We start from the raw sequence: 22078 nt of genomic DNA, 5'->3' as shown, positions 1-22078 counted from the left end.
AGTTTGTGTTCTATTCCCGGGCAGAGTGAGAGTTAGAATGGGCTTTCTCTCTTTACACTCCAGCCCCTGCGCCCCCGTAGCTGAGTGGTTTCTGTGATCGCCTACCACTCCTCGGGGCACCGGTTCGAGTCTGATTAGATTGCTCGTGTTCATCCTTCCTTTCTGGTTGGTCGATAAACCGGTACCTGGGGAAACTTGGGGAAGGTAAATTGTGGAAATCCTTCCTGACGGCATAGGGCCAAGTGTCCCTGGCTAGTGGATACGAGTCCACCACAGGCTCAAACGGTCAAGGAGGCGGAAATGAGCACCGATGCAACGCGCAGCAATATCGCAAGCTCCCCACTTTACCTACGAGTATTACTTTATTAGGCAGACATGAGAAAATATTTGCTCTTGAGTTTACTTACACTTGATGTAATTTGTATTAGCAATGAAAAATTCGTTGTCAAGTGTTGAGCCACAGTAATGTATTAGGTAACATTCAGCTACTTTTTTTAGGAGGAACTCATTGCTACATTAAAACTAACTCAATTCACTGTAGCATAAGGGGCACATATATATATATATATATATATATATATATATATATATATATATATATATATATATATATATATATATATATATATATATATATATATATATATATATATATATATATATATATATATATATATGTGTGTGTGTGTGTGTGTTTTGTGATGTACAAATTACAGGAGAAAGTTTCCTTTTTTTATTTTATTTTTTGAAAATATTTCATTGACAGCCGTAACAAAATTTTCAATCATTTGGTCAGTTCACGGTGAATGTATAATTTTGCAAGCCCGTTCAATCTCTCCTCACCCATAGTTGACCGTCTGTATGATTTTATATATATAAGTGTAGAAAAACTTCGTTCAGCTGTAGCAGATGGAATGGGCAAGGTGGCGTAAATAAGTGATAATTTCTTTGTCACAGGATAATTTTGTGAGCACTGCTCATTGGTATCAAGTACAGTATTTGGCAGACATCTTTTAGGTACAGAAGACCAACGTGATCACATTCTGAATTTAGTGACATAATCATGTAAATCATCCAGGCCCAGAACTGGATCATTTAAGAGGTAGTCTTTGTACATCACTTGCGACCTGACGCAGCTCTCTGAACCCCTCTCTCCCCCTTGCCCAGTACCCGCCCGATATACGCGTACTATATAGGCAAGTCAGCGAGCCGAAACTCGCAGAGCGTGAATGAACTGAAGTGTAGAATCTGTAGATACTCGTTCTGGGGGAGTATTTCACGTTTTTTTTTATTTTTAGCTCTAACACAAATGTTAACGCGAACTAGTAGATAAACATTCATTTATGCATTTTAATAATAATAATAATAATAATAATAATAATAATAATAATAATAATAATAATAATAATAATAATAATAATAATAATAATAATTATTATTATTATTATTATTATTATTATTATTTCGGTTATTAAAAATCATAATATGTATTTTTTGGGGGGGCACGTGAGCAGGTGCGCCCCTCCTGGCTCCGCTAGTGAGTTGCACTCACTCATTAAGATGCAGTCTACTTTCTCCCTCCCTTGACCTTCCACTCTCCTTGCCACTCACCACACATATGAATGAGTGTTTGGTCCAGGGTGTTTAGTATTTCATGACAGTATTGACGAAGAAGCGAAACGAGGAAGAGGAGGAGGAGGAGGAGAAGGAGGAAAAGTGGGAAAGAGAGAAGTAAAAAGAGACGGAGGAAGTAGAAAGAATATAAATATGGAGGGGCCGGGAGAGATCGAGGAGGAGGAGGACGAGGAATATAGGAAGAGGAGGAAGAGAAGGTAAAAAAACGAGGAAGGAGTGTGTGTGTATGTGTGTGTGTGTGTGTGTGTGTTGCCATTTATTCTTCCCTATTGTTTTCTACTTTTTTATGTTTCAGAATTGAGTCTATAGTAATTAAAAAACAATGTTGTATTTCATCTCTATTTTTCTTATCATAGTAAAATTTCTTAAACATATTTGTATCAATATTTTGGAGGGTAAAGTACTCGTGTGTGTGTGTGTGTGTGTGTGTGTGTGTGTGTGTGTGTGTGTGTGTGTTTCAAGGTCACATTCCAGTTGCCATCCACAGACTGTAAAATTAACGAATAAAATTACTTTGTTATTTTATTTTCTCTTCCTTCGTCTCCCCCTTCCTCCTTTTCCTTCCCTTTGTCTTCCTCTTCCTCCTCTCTATCTTCCTCTTTGCAATTATTATCCCGTTTCTTCTTTCGTTTTTGTTTCCCGTTTTCTTCTTCCTTATCTTCGTCGACGTTATCTCTCTGCTCATTCGTATCTTCTTCCTCTTCCTCCTCCTTCTGTTTCTCTTCTCCTTGTCCTTATCCTCGATCGGCTTCCTTTTATCTTTTTTTCTTATCTTTATCTTTGGTTTTCTTTTCCTCCTCTTCATTTTCCTCTTTTTCTTGCGTTATCTTAGTTTCTTCCCTTTTCCTTTACTACTACTACTACTACTACAACTACTACTACTCCTCCTACTACTACTACTACTACTACTACTACTACTACTACTACTTCTACTACTACTACGACTACTACTACTACTACTATTGGCTCAAGGATAATGCTACGGAGATGAGCATTGAGGCCACGCGCTGCTGTAACGTATGGTCACCAAGAAAAAAAATAACTATATACTTCTACTAATAATAATCAAAATAATAATAGGGTAGGTGGTATTTAATTATTCTTATCTTTCAAAAAAAAAAAAATCTCCTATCGTTTTTCAGCAACCGGTCACATGAGAGAGAGAGAGAGAGAGAGAGAGAGAGAGAGAGAGAGAGAGAGAGAGAGAGAGAGAGAGAGAGAGTGACACGTTTGCAATTTTATCTTCACCTAGAGAGAGAGAGTGAGTTCAAGAGTAAGAGTGAACGAGTGCGTTGGTGAGTGAATAAGAATGATTGCCAAACGTTTTAGCAATTCAGAGACGTCTTAGGCAGAGGAGAGGTAAGGTCTGGGGTCTTGTTGTTTCTTCTTATTAGACGTGGAGAGAGGAGAGGAGAGGAGAGAGGATGAGAAAGGAGAGAAAAGAAACAGAGGAAAGATTAAACAAAGTATTAGCAAACGTTTCCTCCAGTCAAAAACGTTGTAAGCAAGGAAATGCAAAAAAAGCATTAAAAAAACTAAAAAAAAACTCCATATGTTTCTTCTAATCGAACGTGGAAAAAAAAAACTTTGAAGAAATGAATTAGCTGATAAAATTACTCTAAAAAAAAAACTTTGAAGAATTGAATTAGCTGATAAAATTACTCTAAAACTAACGATGATAATGATTAGTAAGCAGTTTAGTATCATTCAAAGTGTTCGTATATATGCAAGAAAGAAAGGTTAAAGTCAGTCTTGTAAGTTCTTATTGCAGATGTGTGAATACTTTAGTGAGTGAAGGAGTGATCCATAGTTGACTGAATATTACTATGGAACTGAGCTTAATTGTTCTACCAGACAGAAACGAAAAAAAGGAATATAGGAGAAATGGAAGGGAGGAGAACGAAATGGAAAGAGGAAGAAGGAAAGAGAAGAGGAAGGGAAGGAAACAGAAAAAGGAAGGAAAAAGGAAAGAGTAGAAGGAAGGGGAAGGAAAGAGGAGGGAAGGGAAAGAAAGGGAAGAGGAGAGAAGGGAAAGAAATGGAGGAGGATCGAGCTATAGAGAAGGGAAGGAAAGGGAAAGGGAAGGGATCGGAAAGGGAAAGGGAAGGGAAGGGAAGAGAAAGGAAGGATAGGGAAGGAGCAAGGATCGGAAGGAGAGGGAAAGGGAAGGGAAGGGAAGGGAAGAGAAAGGAAGGATAGGGAAGGAGCAAGGATCGGAAGGAAAGGGAAAGGGAAAGGAAAGGAAGAGAAGGAAGGGAAGGGAAGAGAAGAGAAAGGAAGGATAGGGAATGAAGAAACAAGGAAGGGAAGGAAATAGAAGAGAAATTAAGAGAAGTAGAGTGTGTAGCTGCAAAATAATTACGTCAAGGCTTTCACAGGTAATAATTTCTTCTGTTTCTGAGGCGTAAAGACATTAAAACACTCAGGTAAATGGCCTTCGCCTGCCCTTGCTATTTGGTGCAGTCTGCCTTGAAAGGAGGGAAAACGTACACTACATTATTTATCGTACGCATTCCTGTGGTGTTGTGATGTTAGGTGCTTTGTTAGGAGGTTGTGCTGCGCTGTGAGTGTAATTAGAGTAGAATGATAATGTATGTATGTATTCCTGTGCATTAGATATTAGATAAGATAGTTAGTCATGGCTCGTACGCATTTTCTATCATTTACGGATGTTTCTTGCCGTACGCATTCTCGTTTTGTATCATGTTTCTCTAATACCATTATGAAAGTAGTTTTAAGGACTGTGTAGGTATATAAACAAATAGGAATATCTAAAGAGAAGGTTAGAAAATTTATAGGCAATGTAGAAGCTCCTCATATTATTTTATATAGAGACTCCCTTTAAGAATAATTTCATTATAAACCATTAAGTATCCAAACTATTACGAAATAAACCTCTAAAATAACAAAATGATAACACATGCAAACCCAAACGAACAAAAAATGGCATACAACAACACCAGCAAAAAGAAAAAAAAAATGCAGGATCCCTTGTTATAATTTCCCTTATAAAACAAAAACTGACCAAACTAACACTAAATAAACCACAAAAATACTAAATCACACACACATGGATATCTAAAACACCAATAAATAACCCAAATCACCCTCTTTAGCAGAAATCACGAATACATGCAATTTGCTATACTTATCTATAATTCCTCATATAACACAAACTAAAGATAAATAAACCAAACAAAACACTAAATTACACACAAATAAACCCAAATAACCAGAAAAAATAACCTAAATCACTCTCTTTAGGAGAACTCACGAATACAATTAATATAGGCCTACATATCTATAATTCCTCGTATAAACCAAACTAAGGTAAAATAAAGCAAACAAAACACCAAATTACATATATCTAAACCCAAATAACCCCCAAAATAACGTAAATCACCCTCTTTACCGGCAAACAGAAGAAACACATATATACATTTTACCTCCTTAATTACGTTTCTTTCTTCTTTAACCAAACCATTAAGAAAAAAACTCAAAACAAACCAAAAAGTAACCCAAAACAGCCTCTCTATCATCAGCCACAAGAAGAAGAAGAGGAGCAGCAGCAGACAGCCACTCAGCCAGGGCCGGGGTTCGAACGTGGGACCGCTGACACTGCCTCCGCCTCCCCTGCCACCTGCCCACCATGGCGCTTAAATACCTCAAAATTTGGCTCTTCCCGCTGTCCAAGGTGAGAAATGAGCTCTTTTATACCCAGGGACAGGTGTGGGGAGAGGTGTGTAAGCTTACCTGTTTGTTGACCTGCCTTAATTAACACCTGTCTAAATGGTTCTCAGGTGTTGGGTGTTGATTTTCAGGCCTTAGTGATGGAATTTGTCACCTGTTGAGAATTTGGAGGTCCTAGAACGTGTATTTTAACTTACTCTCCCTCTCTGTTACCTGTGTGCTTACGTCTCTTAATGTGCTTACGTCTCTTAATTAACACCTGTCTAAAGGGTTCTCAGGTGTGGGGTGTTGATTTTTAGGATTTAGTGATGGAATTTGTCACCTGTTGAGAATTTGGGAGTCCTAGAACGTGTATTTTAACTTACTCTCCCTTTCAGTTACCTGCGTGTCTACGTATTCTAATTAACACCTGTCTAAAGGGTTCCCAGGTGTTGGGTGTTGATTTTCAGGCTTTAGTGATGGAATTTGTCACCTGTTGAGAATTTGGAGGTCCTAGAATGTGTATTTTAACTTACTCTCCCTTTCTGTTACCTGCGTGTCTACGTATTCTAATTAACACCTGTCTAAATGGTTCTCAGGTGTGGGGTGATGATTTTTAGGATTTAGTGATGGAAATTGTCACCTGTTGAGAATTTGGGAGTCCTAGAACGTGTATTTTAACTTACTCTCCCTTTCTGTTACCTGTGTGTCTACGTATTCTAATTAACACCTGTCTAAAGGGTTCCCAGGTGTTGGGTGTTGATTTTCAGGCTTTAGTGATGGAATTTGTCACCTGTTGAGAATTTGGAGGTCCTAGAATGTGTATTTTAACTTACTCTCCCTTTCTGTTACCTGTGTGTCTACGTATTCTAATTAACACCTGTCTTGATGGTTCTCAGGTGTGCGGTGTTGATTTTTAGGCCTTAGTGATAGAAATTGTCACCTGTTGAGAATTTGGGAGTCCTAGAACGTGTATTTTAACTTACTCTCCCTTTCTGTTACCTGTGTGTCTACGTATTCTAATTAACACCTGTCTAAATGGTTCTCAGGTGTGGGGTGTTGATTTTCAGGCTTTAGTGATGGAATTTGTCACCTGTTGAGAATTTGGAGGTCCTAGAATGTGTATTTTAACTTACTCTCCCTTTCTGTTACCTGTGTGTCTGCATATCCTAATTAACACCTGTCTAAATGGTTCTCAGGTGTGGGATGTTGATTTTCAGGCTTTAGTGATGGAAATTGTCACCTGTTGAGAATTTGGGAGTCCTAGAACGTGTATTTTAACTTACTCTCCCTTTCAGTTACCTGTGTGTCTATGTATGCCAATTAACACCTGTCTTAATGGTTCTCAGGTGTGGGGTGTTATTTTTAGGCCTTAGTGATGGAACTTGTCACCTGTTAATAATTTGGTGAGATCTATAACAAATAATTTTACCCATCATTTCCAATATTTTCCTTACTTTCCCTTTCAGCCACGTATGCTAATTAACACCTGTCTGAAGGGTTCTTAGGTGTGGTGCTTTGGTTTTTAGTCTTTGGTGTTGGAAATCGTCACCTGTTTAAAATTTTGGGGTCCTACAACAAATATTTACCTGGGGAGAATTTTACCTTTACCTGCTCTTACATTCACTATTTATGAATGGCATTTAACACCTGTCTAAATGGTTTCAGGTGTGGTATTTTGGGTATTATTCTAGTGTTTGTGCATACTCCCCCTTCTCAATTAAAACTGGCTAGGGGGCTTTTGGGAATGGGGTAGGGAACACGAAATACATTGCAAACACATATTTTTTGAGTTATGGGGGGGTGAAAAATACCCTCTTAAGTGTTGGAAATTGTCACCTGTTGAAAATTTTGGGGTCCTAGAACAAATATTTACCTGGGGAGAATTTTACCTGTACCTGTCCCTTTTAGTAACAGTCTCACACCTTGCCCCAACTCTCCCCTAAGCATTCCTCGATCCGGTTAGTTTGTAGTTTAGCTCCACCTCATCGCAATATAAAAGTGTAATCTAGCTCTGGTCACAATAGCATATACAACTTTATGTTATAGTTAACCCGGTAGCGGCGGGGATCATGTTTCTTAATGGTCCCTCCAAGCGAGAAAAATGAGAAAAAATCACCCCTCACACAAACCATTTCATAATATATATCAAAGCATTTGTGATCAGATTATGTATCATCTATTTTTTGGGGGTTTATATCATGGCACAAATTTGGCCCGTCGCTGCTACACGGTAAGCCACAAATTTGGCCCCTCGCCGATACCGGGTTAAAGGGCGACTCACTTGAATACCAGGCAATGATAATACTTTTAGGTTGACCAGTCTTCATACAGGACAGAGAAAGGCTTAGTGAATGTCAGCATATGGAGTTTCTTCATTATGGACCAGTCAGAATCCCTCATATTCCCTCCCCTGTGTTCCTTGCCCTGCCTAAATCCCCTCCTTGCTAAGTCAGGTGAGGTGAGGTGAGGTCAGGTGGTGGTCACTCAGGCAACATCCACCTTGAACCAGTGCAGGAGGGAAGAGTATATAGGGTGTGGCCTTGATGTACCTCCATGAGCACACAACCTTTTATAGCCAGTCAGCCAGTCAGCCAGTCAGTTTACCCTTGACCTTGGTTAGTGACTGTGTGTGTGACTGCCAGCATATACAAGGAACTGCTGATAGACTCACACCATTATATATATTGTAGTGGTAGTGAGCTGATTAACTGAGTGCAAATGGGCAGAACTAAAGGTGAGGTTAATTGACTATCTAGTATCAGTATATATTATTAGCATGTTCTGTTTTGTACACCTTTTCGCTATTATCCTGTTTTATAATTATATGCCGCTGGGTGAAATAATTATCTAGTATCAATATTAGTTAATGGTATGTTCTTTATTCTTTGCCGTTCTGTTTTATATATGCTGTTAGGCTAAATAGAACTCTTATCATTATTATTATTGTTATTATTACTATTTATTGAGCAGCATGTTGGAGAATAAGAATTTTTTCCCTTGAGCTGCCTCCATTACTATAAAAAAGTCTTGTATAGTTATTTACTGAGCAACTTGGCAAACTAGTTGATCTTAAGAGCCTATACACTGTTATTGCAACCTAATGGATAGCTACAGATAAACTAACCCATGAAAAATCAGTTATATCCAGTAGCTACACAAACTACAAACCACACAAGCAAATTCCAGTTTTCTCGTTTATTCCTCCAGACATTCCAGTTTTCTCGTTTATTCCTCCAGACATTCCAGTTTCCTCATTTATTCCTCCAGACATTCCAGTTTTCTCGTTTATTCCTCCAGACATTCCAGTTTCCTCATTTATTCCTCCAGACATTCCAGTTTTCTCGTTTATTCCTCCAGACATTCCAGTTTCCTCATTTATTCCTCCAGACATTCCAGTTTTCTCGTTTATTCCTCCAGACATTCCAGTTTCCTCATTTATTCCTCCAGACATTCCAGTTTTCTCGTTTATTCCTCCAGACATTCCAGTTTCCTCATTCATTCCTCCAGACATTCCAGTTTTCTCGTTTATTCCTCCAGACATTCCAGTTCCCTCATTTATTCCTCCAGACATTCCAGTTTCCTCATTTATTCCTCCAAACATTCCAGTTCCCTCATTTATTCCTCCAGACATTCCAGTTTTCTCGTTTATTCCTCCAGACATTCCAGTTTCCTCATTTATTCCTCCAGACATTCCAGTTTCCTCATTCATTCCTCCAGACATTCCAGTTTCCTCATTTATTCCTCCAGACATTCCAGTTTCCTCATTCATTCCTCCAGACATTCCAGTTTCCTCATTTATTCCTCCAAACATTCCAGTTTCCTCATTCATTCCTCCAGACATTCCAGTTTTCTCGTTTATTCCTCCAGACATTCCAGTTTTCTCATTCATTCCTCCAGACATTCCAGTTTCCTCATTCATTCCTCCAGACATTCCAGTTTTCTCGTTTATTCCTCCAGACATTCCAGTTTTCTCGTTTATTCCTCCAGACATTCCAGTTTCCTCATTTATTCCTCCAAACATTCCAGTTTCCTCATTTATTCCTCCAGACATTCCAGTTTTCTCGTTTATTCCTCCAGACATTCCAGTTTCCTCATTCATTCCTCCAGACATTCCAGTTTTCTCGTTTATTCCTCCAGACATTCCAGTTTTCTCGTTTATTCCTCCAGACATTCCAGTTTTCTCGTTTATTCCTCCAGACATTCCAGTTTTCTCGTTTATTCCTCCAGACATTCCAGTTTCCTCATTTATTCCTCCAGACATTCCAGTTTTCTCGTTTATTCCTCCAGACATTCCAGTTTTCTCATTCATTCCTCCAGACATTCCAGTTTCCTCATTTATTCCTCCAGACATTCCAGTTTTCTCATTTATTCCTCCAGACATTCCAGTTTTCTCATTTATTCCTCCAGACATCCCAGTTTTCTCATTTATTCCTCCAGACATTCCAGTTTTCTCATTTATTCCTCCAGACATTCCAGTTTTCTCATTTATTCCTCCAGACATCCCAGTTTTCTCATTTATTCCTCCAGACATTCCAGTTTCCTCATTTATTCCTCCAGACATTCCAGTTTTCTCATTTATTCCTCCAGACATCCCAGTTTTCTCATTTATTCCTCCAGACATTCCAGTTTTCTCATTTATTCCTCCAGACATTCCAGTTTTCTCATTCATTCCTCCAGACATTCCAGTTTTCTCATTTATTCCTCCAGACATTCCAGTTTCCTCATTTATTCCTCCAAACATTCCAGTTTCCTCATTTATTCCTCCAAACATTCCAGTTTCCTCATTTATTCCTCCAGACATTCCAGTTTCCTCATTCATTCCTCCAGACATCATGATCCACACACACACACACATCCTCAAACAGAAGGAAATTCTCATAACTAATACACTGACTACAAACCACACATACAGTTCTAGTTTCCTTGCTTATTGGTGATGATATATCCAGGGCATTACACTCATACTCAATAGGAATTATGGTCTTAATGCACCACTGCTTGTATTAATTTACCGTTACACTCTTGGATACTGACACTGTGGTGAACGAGACTTCCATTTATTAATATATTCGGACTACGAAGTTGGTGCATTCAGGATATGGTGCGTTAAGTCCAACTTCCCTCCATAGATGTAAAAAAAAAAAAAAATAAAAAAATAAAATCATACATTCTCCTCTCTTTTGGCTGCTCTTTACTTTTTACTTTTGTGTGAGAGGCGAGTAACGTTTTTTTTTGTGTGTACTCTTTTTTTTTTGTTGCCCTTGAGTCGTATCCTTTGATGTAAAAAAAATAAATAATACTAAAAATCTCAGTTCACCCACATCTCTACTCATGCCTCCACAGTTTTGCCGTTTGTGATGCGTGGTGGAGGGTGGCCGCGAGCTGTGAGGGTGGCTGGTGTGATGGTGCTGCTGTGTGTGGCCTGGCTCCAGCTCGCCCTGCCCCCCCTGCCTCATGACCCACAATCTGCCCTCGGAGGAGCTGCCAGAGAGACCCCCGAGGCAGACCCAGCGCTCGGCCTGCAACGGAACCCCACAGCAAAGTTTCTTCAGGTGTGTGTGCTTTTTTATTTATTTATTTACGTTTTTTTTATTTTTTTACAGTAAAGGAGTAAGTTCAAGGGTATAAGAAAAAGGAAACATATGAAAAAAAAGCCTGCTAATCACTGCTCCTAAAAAGAGTTAGAGGAGTGGCCGAAAGATAGGTCAAGAACTGTCTTTATTTATTATGTGTTTTTTAGCTTCTGAGGAGAGAGAATATAATGATTTTTTTTATTGTTTTGTTACTTGAGGTTTTAGTTTGTGATTGTTTTGCTTTATTTGCTTATTTATTTTGAGTTTGTTTTTTTAAGTTTAAGTTGTTGAGCTTTATTTGAATTTTTCTTTTAGTTTTTGCATTCCGTATGAGTTAATGGATATTCTTTTAAAGGTCAGAGGTAGACTAGAAAAGACCCAACACTCACCTCTGTTGTATATACCTTTCTACCTTGCTATGACCCTTTTCTTTTCCCTTCCTTACAAAACACTCCTTAAACCCTTACCTTCTTACCCTAGCACCTTATCACCCTAATAACTACATACTCCTTATTAACACCTTACCTCACCCCACCTCTAAAACAAACCCCATTCATCCTCGCCAGTCTAAATCTGACGGGGTGAAGCTATCAGCCGCACCAGAGCTCACGGCAGAACAGATACGGGAGATCAAGGAGCAGATCCAGCGACGCAGCGGCAATGAGACGGTGCTGAACGAGGAGCTGTTTGGGCCCGTGCAGCCAGACACCATCGTTATAGCCATACAGGTGAGTGGCGAGAGGAATGGGTAAGGTTGGGAGAGGGTGAGGGGGATGATGTAAAAGGTGAAGTGTACCTAACCTAACCTAACTCCTGTTCCCCAGCTAGCTTTGTCCAGTAACCTCCCTTAACCCAGTCCACACCCAACTAGCTAAACCTTCTCACATTCCTTCCATATGATTTTGAAACGTAAAGAACTAACATGTTTAAGAGTAGACTGTATAGCTACATGGACGAGGATGACAGGTGGTAGTGGGGGGAATCTGGAGCTGCCCTGCGTAACCCATCAGGCCTCTTGCAGTCTCCCTATGTTCTTATGTTCTTATATTCTTATGTTCATGCCAGGAAAAGGAAGCTGAAGTATGTATTAAGAGGAGAAAAGGAAGAGAATAGGTGCTAGAATAGTAAGGTTAGATCTTAAGTAGGTACATAGTTTACAAAATTAATGAACCTCAAGTGGATAGTTAGGAGATTTTAACTATTGAAAGGAAAAAAAGGAAAAAATATAAGCTAGGATATTAAGGAGATTAAGTCTGAAAGGTACAGTAATCACTAGAAAGTTAACAAATCTCTACTAAATACCAGGTAAGTACAGTTTCGTTAAGGCAAGGTATCGTTCCATCACCAGGTACACAACCGCTTGGAGTACCTGCGTCACCTCATCGTCTCGTTAGCCCAGGCGCGGGACATTGACTCGGTGCTTCTGGTCTTCTCCCACGACTACTATGACGAGGACATCAACCAACTCATCACCACCATCGACTTCTGTAAGGTGTGTACGCCAACCCCGCCAAGGTATGATATGTGTGAAAGATTTGTAGTTTTAGTCCAGTGTGTTCTGTTAGGTTACGTTAATATGCTCGGTAAAATTTGGTGAAGTGTAAATTTGGGTGAAGGGTAAGTGTAGAATTTGGTGGTATAAGTGCACAGTTTGGTGAGGTGCAGGTGTAAAATTTGGTGTAGGTGAAATTGGGTGAGGTGAAAATGTATAATCTGCTTTGTAATCACCCCTATATCCTGTTCGTGTAAAGAAGGTACATAGGTGGGAAATTCAGTCGACGGAACACGCTCAAAAACCCACTTCAGTTCTGTAAGGCACCTCTCCAATCAGCATTGTTCTCTCCTTTGGCCACACATTTCTATTTGCTTTTTTGGGAGCAGTACTGAGTGGGCCTTTTTGTTTGCTTTTCGTTTTTTTATCAAGCTGTTAATTGTAAAAAGAAAACAAGCAGAAATTGATACTAAAATGATTCTTGTTCCAAACTGTAAAGAGAAAACAAGCAGAAATTGATACTAAAATGATTCTTGTTCCAAACTGTAAAGAGAAAACAAGCAGAAATTGATACTAAAATGATTCTTGTTCCAAACTGTAAAAAGAAAACAAGCAGAAACTGTTACTAAAATGATTCTTGTTCCAAACTGTAAAAAGAAAACAAGCAGAAACTGTTACTAAAATGATTCTTGTTCCAAACTGTTAAAAGAAAACAAGCAGAAATTGATACTAAAATGATTCTTGTTCCAAACTGTTAAAAGAAAACAAGCAGAAATTGACACTAAAATGATTCTTGTTCCAGGTGATGCAGATTTTCTACCCACACTCGCTGCAGACTCACCCACACTCCTTCCCCGGCGAGTCTCTTGGTGACTGCCCCCGAGACACCAAGCCAGAGGAGTGAGTATATACGAAATCCATGTTGACTTACTGGGTTAATTATATTCACCTAATTTATTTATATTACTTTATTCACCTAGTTTTAACCCGGTAGCAGCGACGGGCCAAATTTGTGGGTTTACCGTGTACCAGCAACGGGCCAAATTTTTGCCATGATATAAACCCCCCAAAATAGATGATGCATAAACTGATCACAAATGCATTGATATATATTATGAAATGGTTTACGTGAGTGATGATTTTTTCTCATTTTTTTCGCTTAGAGGGGCCTTTAAGAAACATGATCCCTGCAGCTACCGGGTTAATAATTTGTCTTAGTAAAACTCATCTTACCTGTATATATTCATGTTGCCTTACTCAGTTGTATTCACCTTGCGTATTCATGTCACTATAATTAACTGTTGTCATATTATCCACCCAAAATTGACCTCTCTTCTGGCCACTCTTTACTTTTATCCATTACGGGAGTGGTGAGTAGCGGGCTTTTTTTTCTACACTCCTTTTGTTTCCCTTGAGCGGTCTCCTTTGTTGTAAAAAAAAAAAAAAAAAAAAAAAATACCCATCTCAGTGAAGTTATGTGCTTTGTTTATTTGAGTAAATGAAACAAGTATTTTTTAAGGCTATGGTAATAATCGTATATAATAATAATAGAGGTATGGTATAACAGTGATCATATTCTAATTATTATAGAGTCAATCATTATCTTGGGCAGGGCAGTGTTGCATCATAATTTATAACCACACCCAGTCACAATTTCAGTACTTATGCTTTTTTTTATAGTGGTTGCATTCACCTCGTCATATTTACTTGTCATGTGTAAGGGCCGTGTGTTTTGTGCGGCAATAACGCTAACCCAAATGCAGTGTTATCATTCATGTATTGATTGCGGTTATTTCCCTGACAGGGCTCTGCGGATCAAGTGTGTGGGCACCCCAGACCTGTACAAGCACTACCGGGAGGCTCGCTTCACCCAGACCAAACATCACTGGTGGTGGAAGGCCAACAAGTAAGTCAGACAGATGGACCAAAATTTATAAACCATTTGTATAACTCATGTGAAGAAAAGGATATGATCAGAGTTTTCCATCACACCAGTTTTGATTGTTTGGTTGTTCTTTGCTGAGCTGTGTCATAACTTGCTTCATGTCATGGGTTTGAAGTTCCCCTAAACATAATCTAACTTAACCAAACCAAAACCAAGATAGTTTATCATACATATATGATTACATATTAAATTCATTTATTCCTGATTTCACACTGGCCCTGTGTCCCGGGGTAATGGGTTATGTCCCACCTCAGGCTCAATATGTCTTGTAACTGAGTTGAGCATTGAGGCCATGTGCAGCTTTAGTATAAGCCTGAACATTACCTTTACTTTAAGATCAAAGCAAATCATACTCACTTTGGAGCTACTTATGGTATACTAAAAAGGAAAACAAAAGATCCTAATTCGGGTCATCTCCCAGGATCTTTGATGATGTGTGGGTGCTCAAGAACCACACAGGCCTGGTGCTGTTTCTGGAGGAGGACCACTATGTCGCCGAGGACTTCCTGCACATGCTGAGGCTCCTGAATGCTGCAGTGCCCCGGGCCTGCGCCAAGTGTTCCCTCATCACCCTCGGGAACTACTTGAAGACCTACAACTTTCACACGGATGCGAGGAAGGTGAGGGAAACACACTCGGTGGCTTGGTTTGGCTCTTTATGGTGAGGTTTTGTGGGTGTGAGAGGAAAAAAGAGATTGTTGATGAAAGAGAGAAAGAAAGATATATAGTTACTAGTTTTTGTGGGTATGAGAGGCGAAAAAAGAGATTGTTGATGAAAGATAGAAAGAAAGATATATAGATTTACTAGTTTTTGTGGGTGTGAGAGGAGAAAAGAGAGATTGTTGATGAGAGAGAGAAAGAAAGCTATAGAGAGTTACTAGTTTTTGTGGGTATGAGAGGCGAAAAAAGAGATTGTTGATGAAAGATAGAAAGAAAGATATATAGAGTTACTAGTTTTTGTGGGTGTGAGAGGAGGAAAGAGAGATTGTTGATGAAAGAGAGAAGGAAAGATATAGAGAGTTACTAGTTTTTGTGGGTGTGAGAGGAGGAAAGAGAGATTGTTGATGAAAGAGAGAAGGAAAGATATAGAGTTACTAGTTTTTGTAAGTGTGAGAGGAGGAAAGAGAGATTGTTGATGAAAGAGAGAAGGAAAGATATAGAGAGTTACTAGTTTTTGTAAGTGTGAGAGGAGGAAAGAGAGATTGTTGATGAAAGAGAGAAGGAAAGATATAGAGAGTTACTAGTTTTTGTGGGTGTGAGAGGAGGAAAGAGAGATTGTTGATGAAAGAGAGAAGGAAAGATATAGAGAATTACTAGTTTTTGTAAGTGTGAGAGGAGGAAAGAGAGATTGTTGATGAAAGAGAGAAAGAAAGATATAGAGAGTTACTAGTTTTTGTGAGTGTGAGAGGAGAAAAGAGAGATTGTTGATGAGAGAGAGAAAGAAAGATATAGAGAGTTACTAGTTTTTGTGGGTATGAGAGGAGAAAAAAAAGAGATAGATAGAGAAAGAAAGAAAAAGGTAGGGATAGCCATGAATACAGTAGTTGCTTGGTTATTTGCTGTACATTTTTCATGGGTTTTAAGAGGAGAAAAGATGAAAAAGAAAAAAAAGGAATAGATAGAGATAGCCACTAATACATAAAAGTCCGTTCCACTCATCTATGCTTATCAAGTGAACCACACCTCTTTTGATTCTTTTTTTTGGGGAGGAGTGAGTAGCGGGCTTTTTTTATTATTGTTTCCTATTTTTGTGTGCCCTTGAGCTGTCTCCTTTCTTGTAAAAAAAAAAGAATAAATAAATAAATCTTTCCTTTACGTTCCCCCAGGTTGAGGTGACGCAGTGGGTTTCGTCCAAGCACAACATGGGGTTCGCCTTCAACCACAGCGTCTGGCAGCAGATCAAGGCGTGCAACGACAAGTTCTGCGACCACGATGACTACAACTGGGACTGGTCGCTACTGCACGTCAGCAACACCTGCCTCTCCCAGAAGCTGCACACGCTGGTCCTCCGCGCCCCAAGAGTCTTCCACATCGGAGAATGGTGAGGGGAAGGGCAGCTGTGGGGTTGTCTTTTATTTTTTTCCCTTACAATTTTGACACTTAGGAGAAGGGTGGAAGGAGAGTCATATGTGTGGATCAGTCTAAGTTACTTGATTTTTTTTAGGAGAAGGGTGGAAGGAGAGTCATATATTGTGGATCAGTCTTAAGTTATTTGATTTTTTCCTGCAATATATTTTTTCCACAATTATTCCTCATTTTTCCTGCAAGTTACATACAAAGGAAAATTGCAAAGAAAAGTCAGCTGTGGGGTTCTGTTTAATTTACTTATTTATTTACTAATTATTTTCTTGCCCCATCCACAAGTTTAGGAAAATAGTGTGAGGAAATTCATCTATGTGGTTCTGTCTTATTTAGTATTTTTTCTTAACTAGACCACAAGCTATACTATATAGAATGATAAGGTTAGGTCAGACTTCCTCCTCTATCACCACCCTCACCTCTCTCCTTCTCTCCATGCCTCCTCAGTGGTGTCCATCACAAGAAGAAGGACTGCAGCTCACGCACTGTGCTCAACAAGGTGCACAGGACTCTCCAGGCCGGCCAGCGCACCCTCTACCCGCGGCAACTCATCGTGGTCCACACCCCCGCAAAGAAGGTATGTGTAGGGCCGAGGGAGTGGGTGTGGTGTGGGTGAGGCAACAGGGATTGATAAATAGATTGAAAAATGGGTTAAAAAAGATCTATCAGCAGTACTTAAAGTCTAATGTCACGTTTAAAAAGTCAGGCTGGAGTTGTATAAGTTAACCTGGTAGCAGCGGGGATCATGTTTCTTAAAGGCCCCTCTAAGCGAGAAAAATGAGAAAAAATCATCACTCACACAAACCATTTCATAACATATATCAGCGCATTTGTGATCAGTTTATGTATCATCTATTTTGGGGGGTTTGTATCATGGCACAAATTGGGACCATTGCTGCTACATGGTAAGCCACAAATTTGGCCCGTCGCTGCTACATGGTAAGCCACAAATTTGGCCCATCGCTGCTACACGGTAAGCCACAAATTTGGCCCGTCGCTGCTACATGGTAAGCCACAAATTTGGCCCGTCGCTGCTACATGGTAAGCCACAAATTTGGCCTGTCGCTGCTATCGGGTTTATGGTCCCTCTAAACGAAAAAAATGAGAAAAAATCATCACTCACACAAACCATTTCATAACATATATCAACGCATTTGTGATCAGTTTATGTATCATCTATTTTGGGGCGGGTTTATATCATGACACAAATTTGGCCCGTCGCTGCTACACGGTAAAGCCACAAATTTAGCCCATCGCTGCTACCGGGTTGAGAATGGTTGGTAAGTCAGGGAAACATTTATCTATCCATCTTTCTATTATATATGTATGGATAGAGAGTTGTATAGAGAGACATAGAGATAGGTATGTTTAAAAAGTCAGGCTGCAGTTGTATGACTCTTTTTAGGAGCAGTGAGTAGCGGGCTTTTTTTTCACATTTGTTTCCTTTTTTTTTATGCCCTTGAACTGACTCCTCTGCTGTAAAAAAAAAAAAAAAAAGGTTGGTTAGTCAGGGAAACATATTTATCTATCCGTCTTTCTATTGATATGTATGGATAGAGAGTTGTAAAGAGAGACATAGAGATAGGTAGATCAATAGATACTCTCACTGCCATAAATGAGTACTGCTGCTTCTTTGGGGTCTTAATTGCTGTGGTATATATACATTATTACCATTACTACTATATAAGTTTATGTATTATTGTATTTTATTTATAAATTCATGTATTCTACTTTATTTATAAATTTATGTATTATAATTTAGCTCTAGATTTATGTATATATTTTATTTCTAAATTTGCATTACTCTATTGTATTTTTTAATATATGTATTCTATTTTATTTTTGAATTGATGCATTATATTTTAGCTCTAGATTTGTTTTTATTTTATTTATAGATTTATATTACTAATTTCCTTTTAAATTATGTACAAACCATCATTATATATTTTTTACTCTGAAAATCAGTACATAAACTTCATCATCGAACCCGACACCAAATCACACCACAACATCCAACCAACCCACCATTGCCAGGTCACTATACTCGCCACATCACATTGTCTGGCTCCGGACCCATAACTATAGCAAAAAAAAAAAAAAAAAAAAAAATGATATATAACCACTTCATCATCATCATTTCGTTTATCGTCCATTTTCACCCTTCCTGAGCAGTTGGACGTTTTAACCACTTCAACGACGACTATAAATTAATCTAGTTATCGGGATGAAGGAGGCAATTTTTGGCTCGGAAATCAGCAAATATATGTCTGCGTACGACGATGTGGCATGTTGACCCAATCTTCCGTTTCTCCGCCCTCAGGTCAAGAAGCACAAGGGCAACGGAGGCTGGGGGGACAAGAGGGACCATGCTCTCTGCCGCTCCTTCTCGGTCTCCACGGGGCTGGACCACTCCGGGCTGCTCGACTCGCTCTCCAACCTCCTCCTTGCCCAGAACAACCAAAACAACGGTACTGTACAAATACGAAGTGGATCCTGATCGCAGCACTGACCCGCGTCCTCGTTTTGTACCTCGGGCTGGGTTATACGTTTGGCTTTCAATGCTGCGTCTCATTCACTCACCCGTTCATTCGCCAAAGAGTTTTCCAGGTTTTTAGATTCACTCATTCACTCATCCATCTGCTTTTGAGACTTTCCTCCGAGACCCCAAACTCATGTCCTCATTCATGTTTTTTTTTTTTTTTTTTTTGAGGATTTTTTTTCCATTCTAAACTCATTCATTTAGCAAGAGAATTCCAGCGTTTTAGATTCACTCATTCACTCATCCGTCTGCTTTTGAGACTTTCCTCTGAGACGCCGAATTCATGCCCTCATTCATTTTTTTTTTTTTTTTTTTCCATTCTAAACTCATTCATTTAGCAAGAGATTTCCAACTTTTTAGAATCACTCATTCATCTTTTTTTTTTTTAGGATTTTTTTCCATTCTAAACTCATTCATTTAGCAAGAGATTTCCAGCTATTTAAAATTCACTCATCTGTTTTTTTGAGACTTTCCTCCCTGACCACAAACTCACTCACTTCATTCATTTAGCAAGAGATTCCCAGCTTCTTAGACTCACTCATCGACTCATTCATCCATTTTTAAGACTTTCCTCCCAGACCCCAAACTCACTCACTCATCCATTTTTTTTAGTCATTCTCTTGATTTACTCACATACTCATCTTTTTTTTGTGAGGTTTTCTGCCCCAGCTCACTGACTCACCCATGCAATGATTCATTGGCTCAGGCAGTTCCTTCATATGTCGTTTCACTTCACATGTCATCCCCCAAAGTCAAGTGTTTTCATCCTACTGTGAGACCAAGGCATTGAGTTTGCGTTCCTGAGTCTTGTCTTGATCTGTATGCAACTCAGAACCATTGGACGCACGGAGGGCAGGTGATGTGGTTTTACTATAAGAAACAGTGCGATATAAGGTACACAGTGACAGGAGGTAAAGTGCTGTCGTTAAAGTGATAGACGGGTTTGTGTTTACCATCTAAGAGGTATTCATCGCTGTTGTATCATCGGCTATCTGATCTAAGGCACACAAGAGACAAAATGTGATATGTAGAGGTGTAGTCGCAAAGAAAGTGGCAGGATAGTTGTTCACATGTATCATCATCATCCTATTATTTACTTTACTTAGCTGTGTTTTTATAACTGGCCCGTAAATATAGATGTCTGCAGTGTCCGAGGGGGCTGTGTGAGCATTGCTAGCTTAGGATAATTCTTGTAAATCATCGTCATTCTCTGGTTTAAGTTGACGAGCTGTGTTTTCATCATCGGCCCTCGGATGTTGATGTTTGCAGTACCCCAGGAGGTGGTGTAAGCCCGCTAGCCTAGACTGTAGTAGTGTAGTAGTATTAGCAGCAGATAAGTGTTGTATAGTCCACTTACACTCACTACCAAGGGCTAGCAAGGAGACTTTTAATTCATATTTTTGTTCTATCGTATCATCGGTGAGGTGTTTATAAGGGCGGATTCTTTTTCTTTGTGTATGTGTATTTATCTTGAATGTTTCCTGTGTGACTTCAAAATGTAAACTTTCATTATTTTCACGGGATTTTAAGAGAGCAGAGTTAACTATTCCTACAGGCATTTAGCTTTTCCAGGAGTACCAACCTTGCCGATGCCTGCCTCCTCTTGCTCACTGACTAACATGACCCTTATCTTGCCTCCTCTCTATCGTTTCTTCTAGCTTAAAGTAATGCTAAGTGCGTGTGGGTGTGGGTGTGGGTGTTTGTGTGGTTTGTAAGTGCTGTGATGATTTATTTTTTCTGTTCCTTATTGTTGGGTAATGTAACTTAATCTTGTCTCCTCTTTATTGATTATTGCTGCGTAAGATATTGTAAAGTATGCATGTGTGTTTGCATGTGAGGGGGTCGTGCATGTGTGTGTGTGTGTGTGTGTGTGTGTGTGATTCGTATACTCATATTTAATCATGTCTGCATACTGAGCTAAACACCTAAGAAGCCTATATATTTTTATCTTACTCTGCTCTGTGTCTTCTTAAAATATAGTTCTCAAGTTTTTGATAACTACCACAACTACCACCACCACTACTGTCTACCATCACTATTACCACCACCATCATTACCACCATCACCGTCACCACCACAACCACCACCACCTCCTGCCTACCACGTTGAGATTGCTCCATACAGTTTTGCAGCTCACATCAACGGTGTATCATAACAAGGCCAGTATGATTTTCCACTAGTCCAAGTTTTAGTCATATATTGCTTATCGTGTTAATGCAGGTGTTTATAATTCTGCGTGTTTGTATATATTTTTTTGTGCTGTGTGTTGTGTGCTTTGGTTTTTATCTGTTTTGGGGGAGTGAATAAGTGTAAGAATGAGTTGATAGTTGTTTTGCAGAGTCCGTATTTCAATCCATATTTTATCTGCAAGAGTAATTACATATTTTTTGCTGCGTGTTGTGTGTTTGGGTTTCTATCTGTTTGGGGGGGGTGGACTAAGTAAGTGTAAGAATGAGTTAATAGTTTTTCTGCAGAGTCCATATTTCAATCCATATTTTATCTGCAAGAGTAACTACGTGTATTTTGCTGTGTGTTGTGTTTCTGGTAGCTTTGTTTTTTATTTTTCTTTCTTTCTGGGGAACTAAATTAATGCAAGAATGGTTTGATAGCCTTTTGCAGAGTCTGTATTTCAATCCATATTTTGTCTGCAAGAGTAACTACATATTTTTTGCTGTGTGTTGTGTTCTGTGTGGTTTTGTTTTTTGATTTTCTTTCTTTCTGGGGAACTAAATTAATGCAAGAATGGTTTGATAGCCTTTTGTAGAGTATATATTTTGATCTATAATTCATCTCTGCCAAATTAACTACATATATTTTGCTGTGTTTTATGGTCTGTGTGGTTTTGTTTTTTTATTTTATTTCTTTAAGAGGAACTAAATTAATGCAAGAATGATTTACTAGCCTTTTGTAGAGTATATATTTTGATCTATAATTCATCTCTGCCAAATTAACTACATATTTTTTGCTGTGTTTTGTGGTCTGTGTGTGTGTTTTTTTTTTTTTTTTTCTGTCAGGGGAACTAAATTAATGCAAGAATGGTTTGATAGCCTTCTGCAGAGTATATATTTTGATCTTTAATTCATCTCTGCCAAAGTAACTACATATTTTTTGCTGTGTTTTTTTTTTTTTTTTTTATTTCAGGG

The 22078-nt window shown here is 38.9% G+C and overlaps 2 protein-coding genes across 3 annotated transcripts; one reads left to right on the top strand and one right to left on the bottom strand.

The window, feature by feature from the left end:
* Positions 1-5125: 5125 nt before the first annotated feature.
* On the top strand, positions 5126-21999 carry LOC127002093 (alpha-1,6-mannosyl-glycoprotein 2-beta-N-acetylglucosaminyltransferase-like). Of its 2 annotated transcripts, XM_050867596.1 has the most exons (11): positions 5126-5329; positions 10651-10859; positions 11447-11608; positions 12229-12372; positions 13175-13272; positions 14177-14278; positions 14739-14937; positions 16144-16358; positions 16844-16973; positions 18717-18864; positions 20916-21999. In XM_050867596.1, exons 2-11 carry the CDS (start codon positions 10665-10667, stop codon positions 21113-21115), a joined length of 1593 nt encoding a protein of 530 aa, XP_050723553.1. In that variant the 5' UTR covers positions 5126-5329; positions 10651-10664; the 3' UTR covers positions 21116-21999. The 2 variants fall into 2 exon arrangements, with proteins under 2 accessions (XP_050723553.1, XP_050723554.1); XM_050867597.1 differs by lacking the exon at positions 20916-21999 and having other exon boundaries at positions 5132-5329; positions 18717-18955.
* On the bottom strand, positions 8468-10138 carry LOC127002296 (mucin-19-like). The gene has a single exon (XM_050868109.1). The coding sequence runs from the start codon at positions 10136-10138 to the stop codon at positions 8468-8470; it is 1671 nt and encodes a 556-aa protein (XP_050724066.1).
* Positions 22000-22078: the final 79 nt, after the last annotated feature.

The sequence above is a fragment of the Eriocheir sinensis genome, chromosome 22, assembly GCF_024679095.1.
Source record: "Eriocheir sinensis breed Jianghai 21 chromosome 22, ASM2467909v1, whole genome shotgun sequence".
Classification (NCBI taxonomy): Eukaryota; Metazoa; Arthropoda; class Malacostraca; order Decapoda; family Varunidae; genus Eriocheir; species Eriocheir sinensis.
The sequence above is the reverse complement of the archived record's forward strand: the minus strand, read 5'-3'. Positions and strand labels throughout refer to the sequence as shown.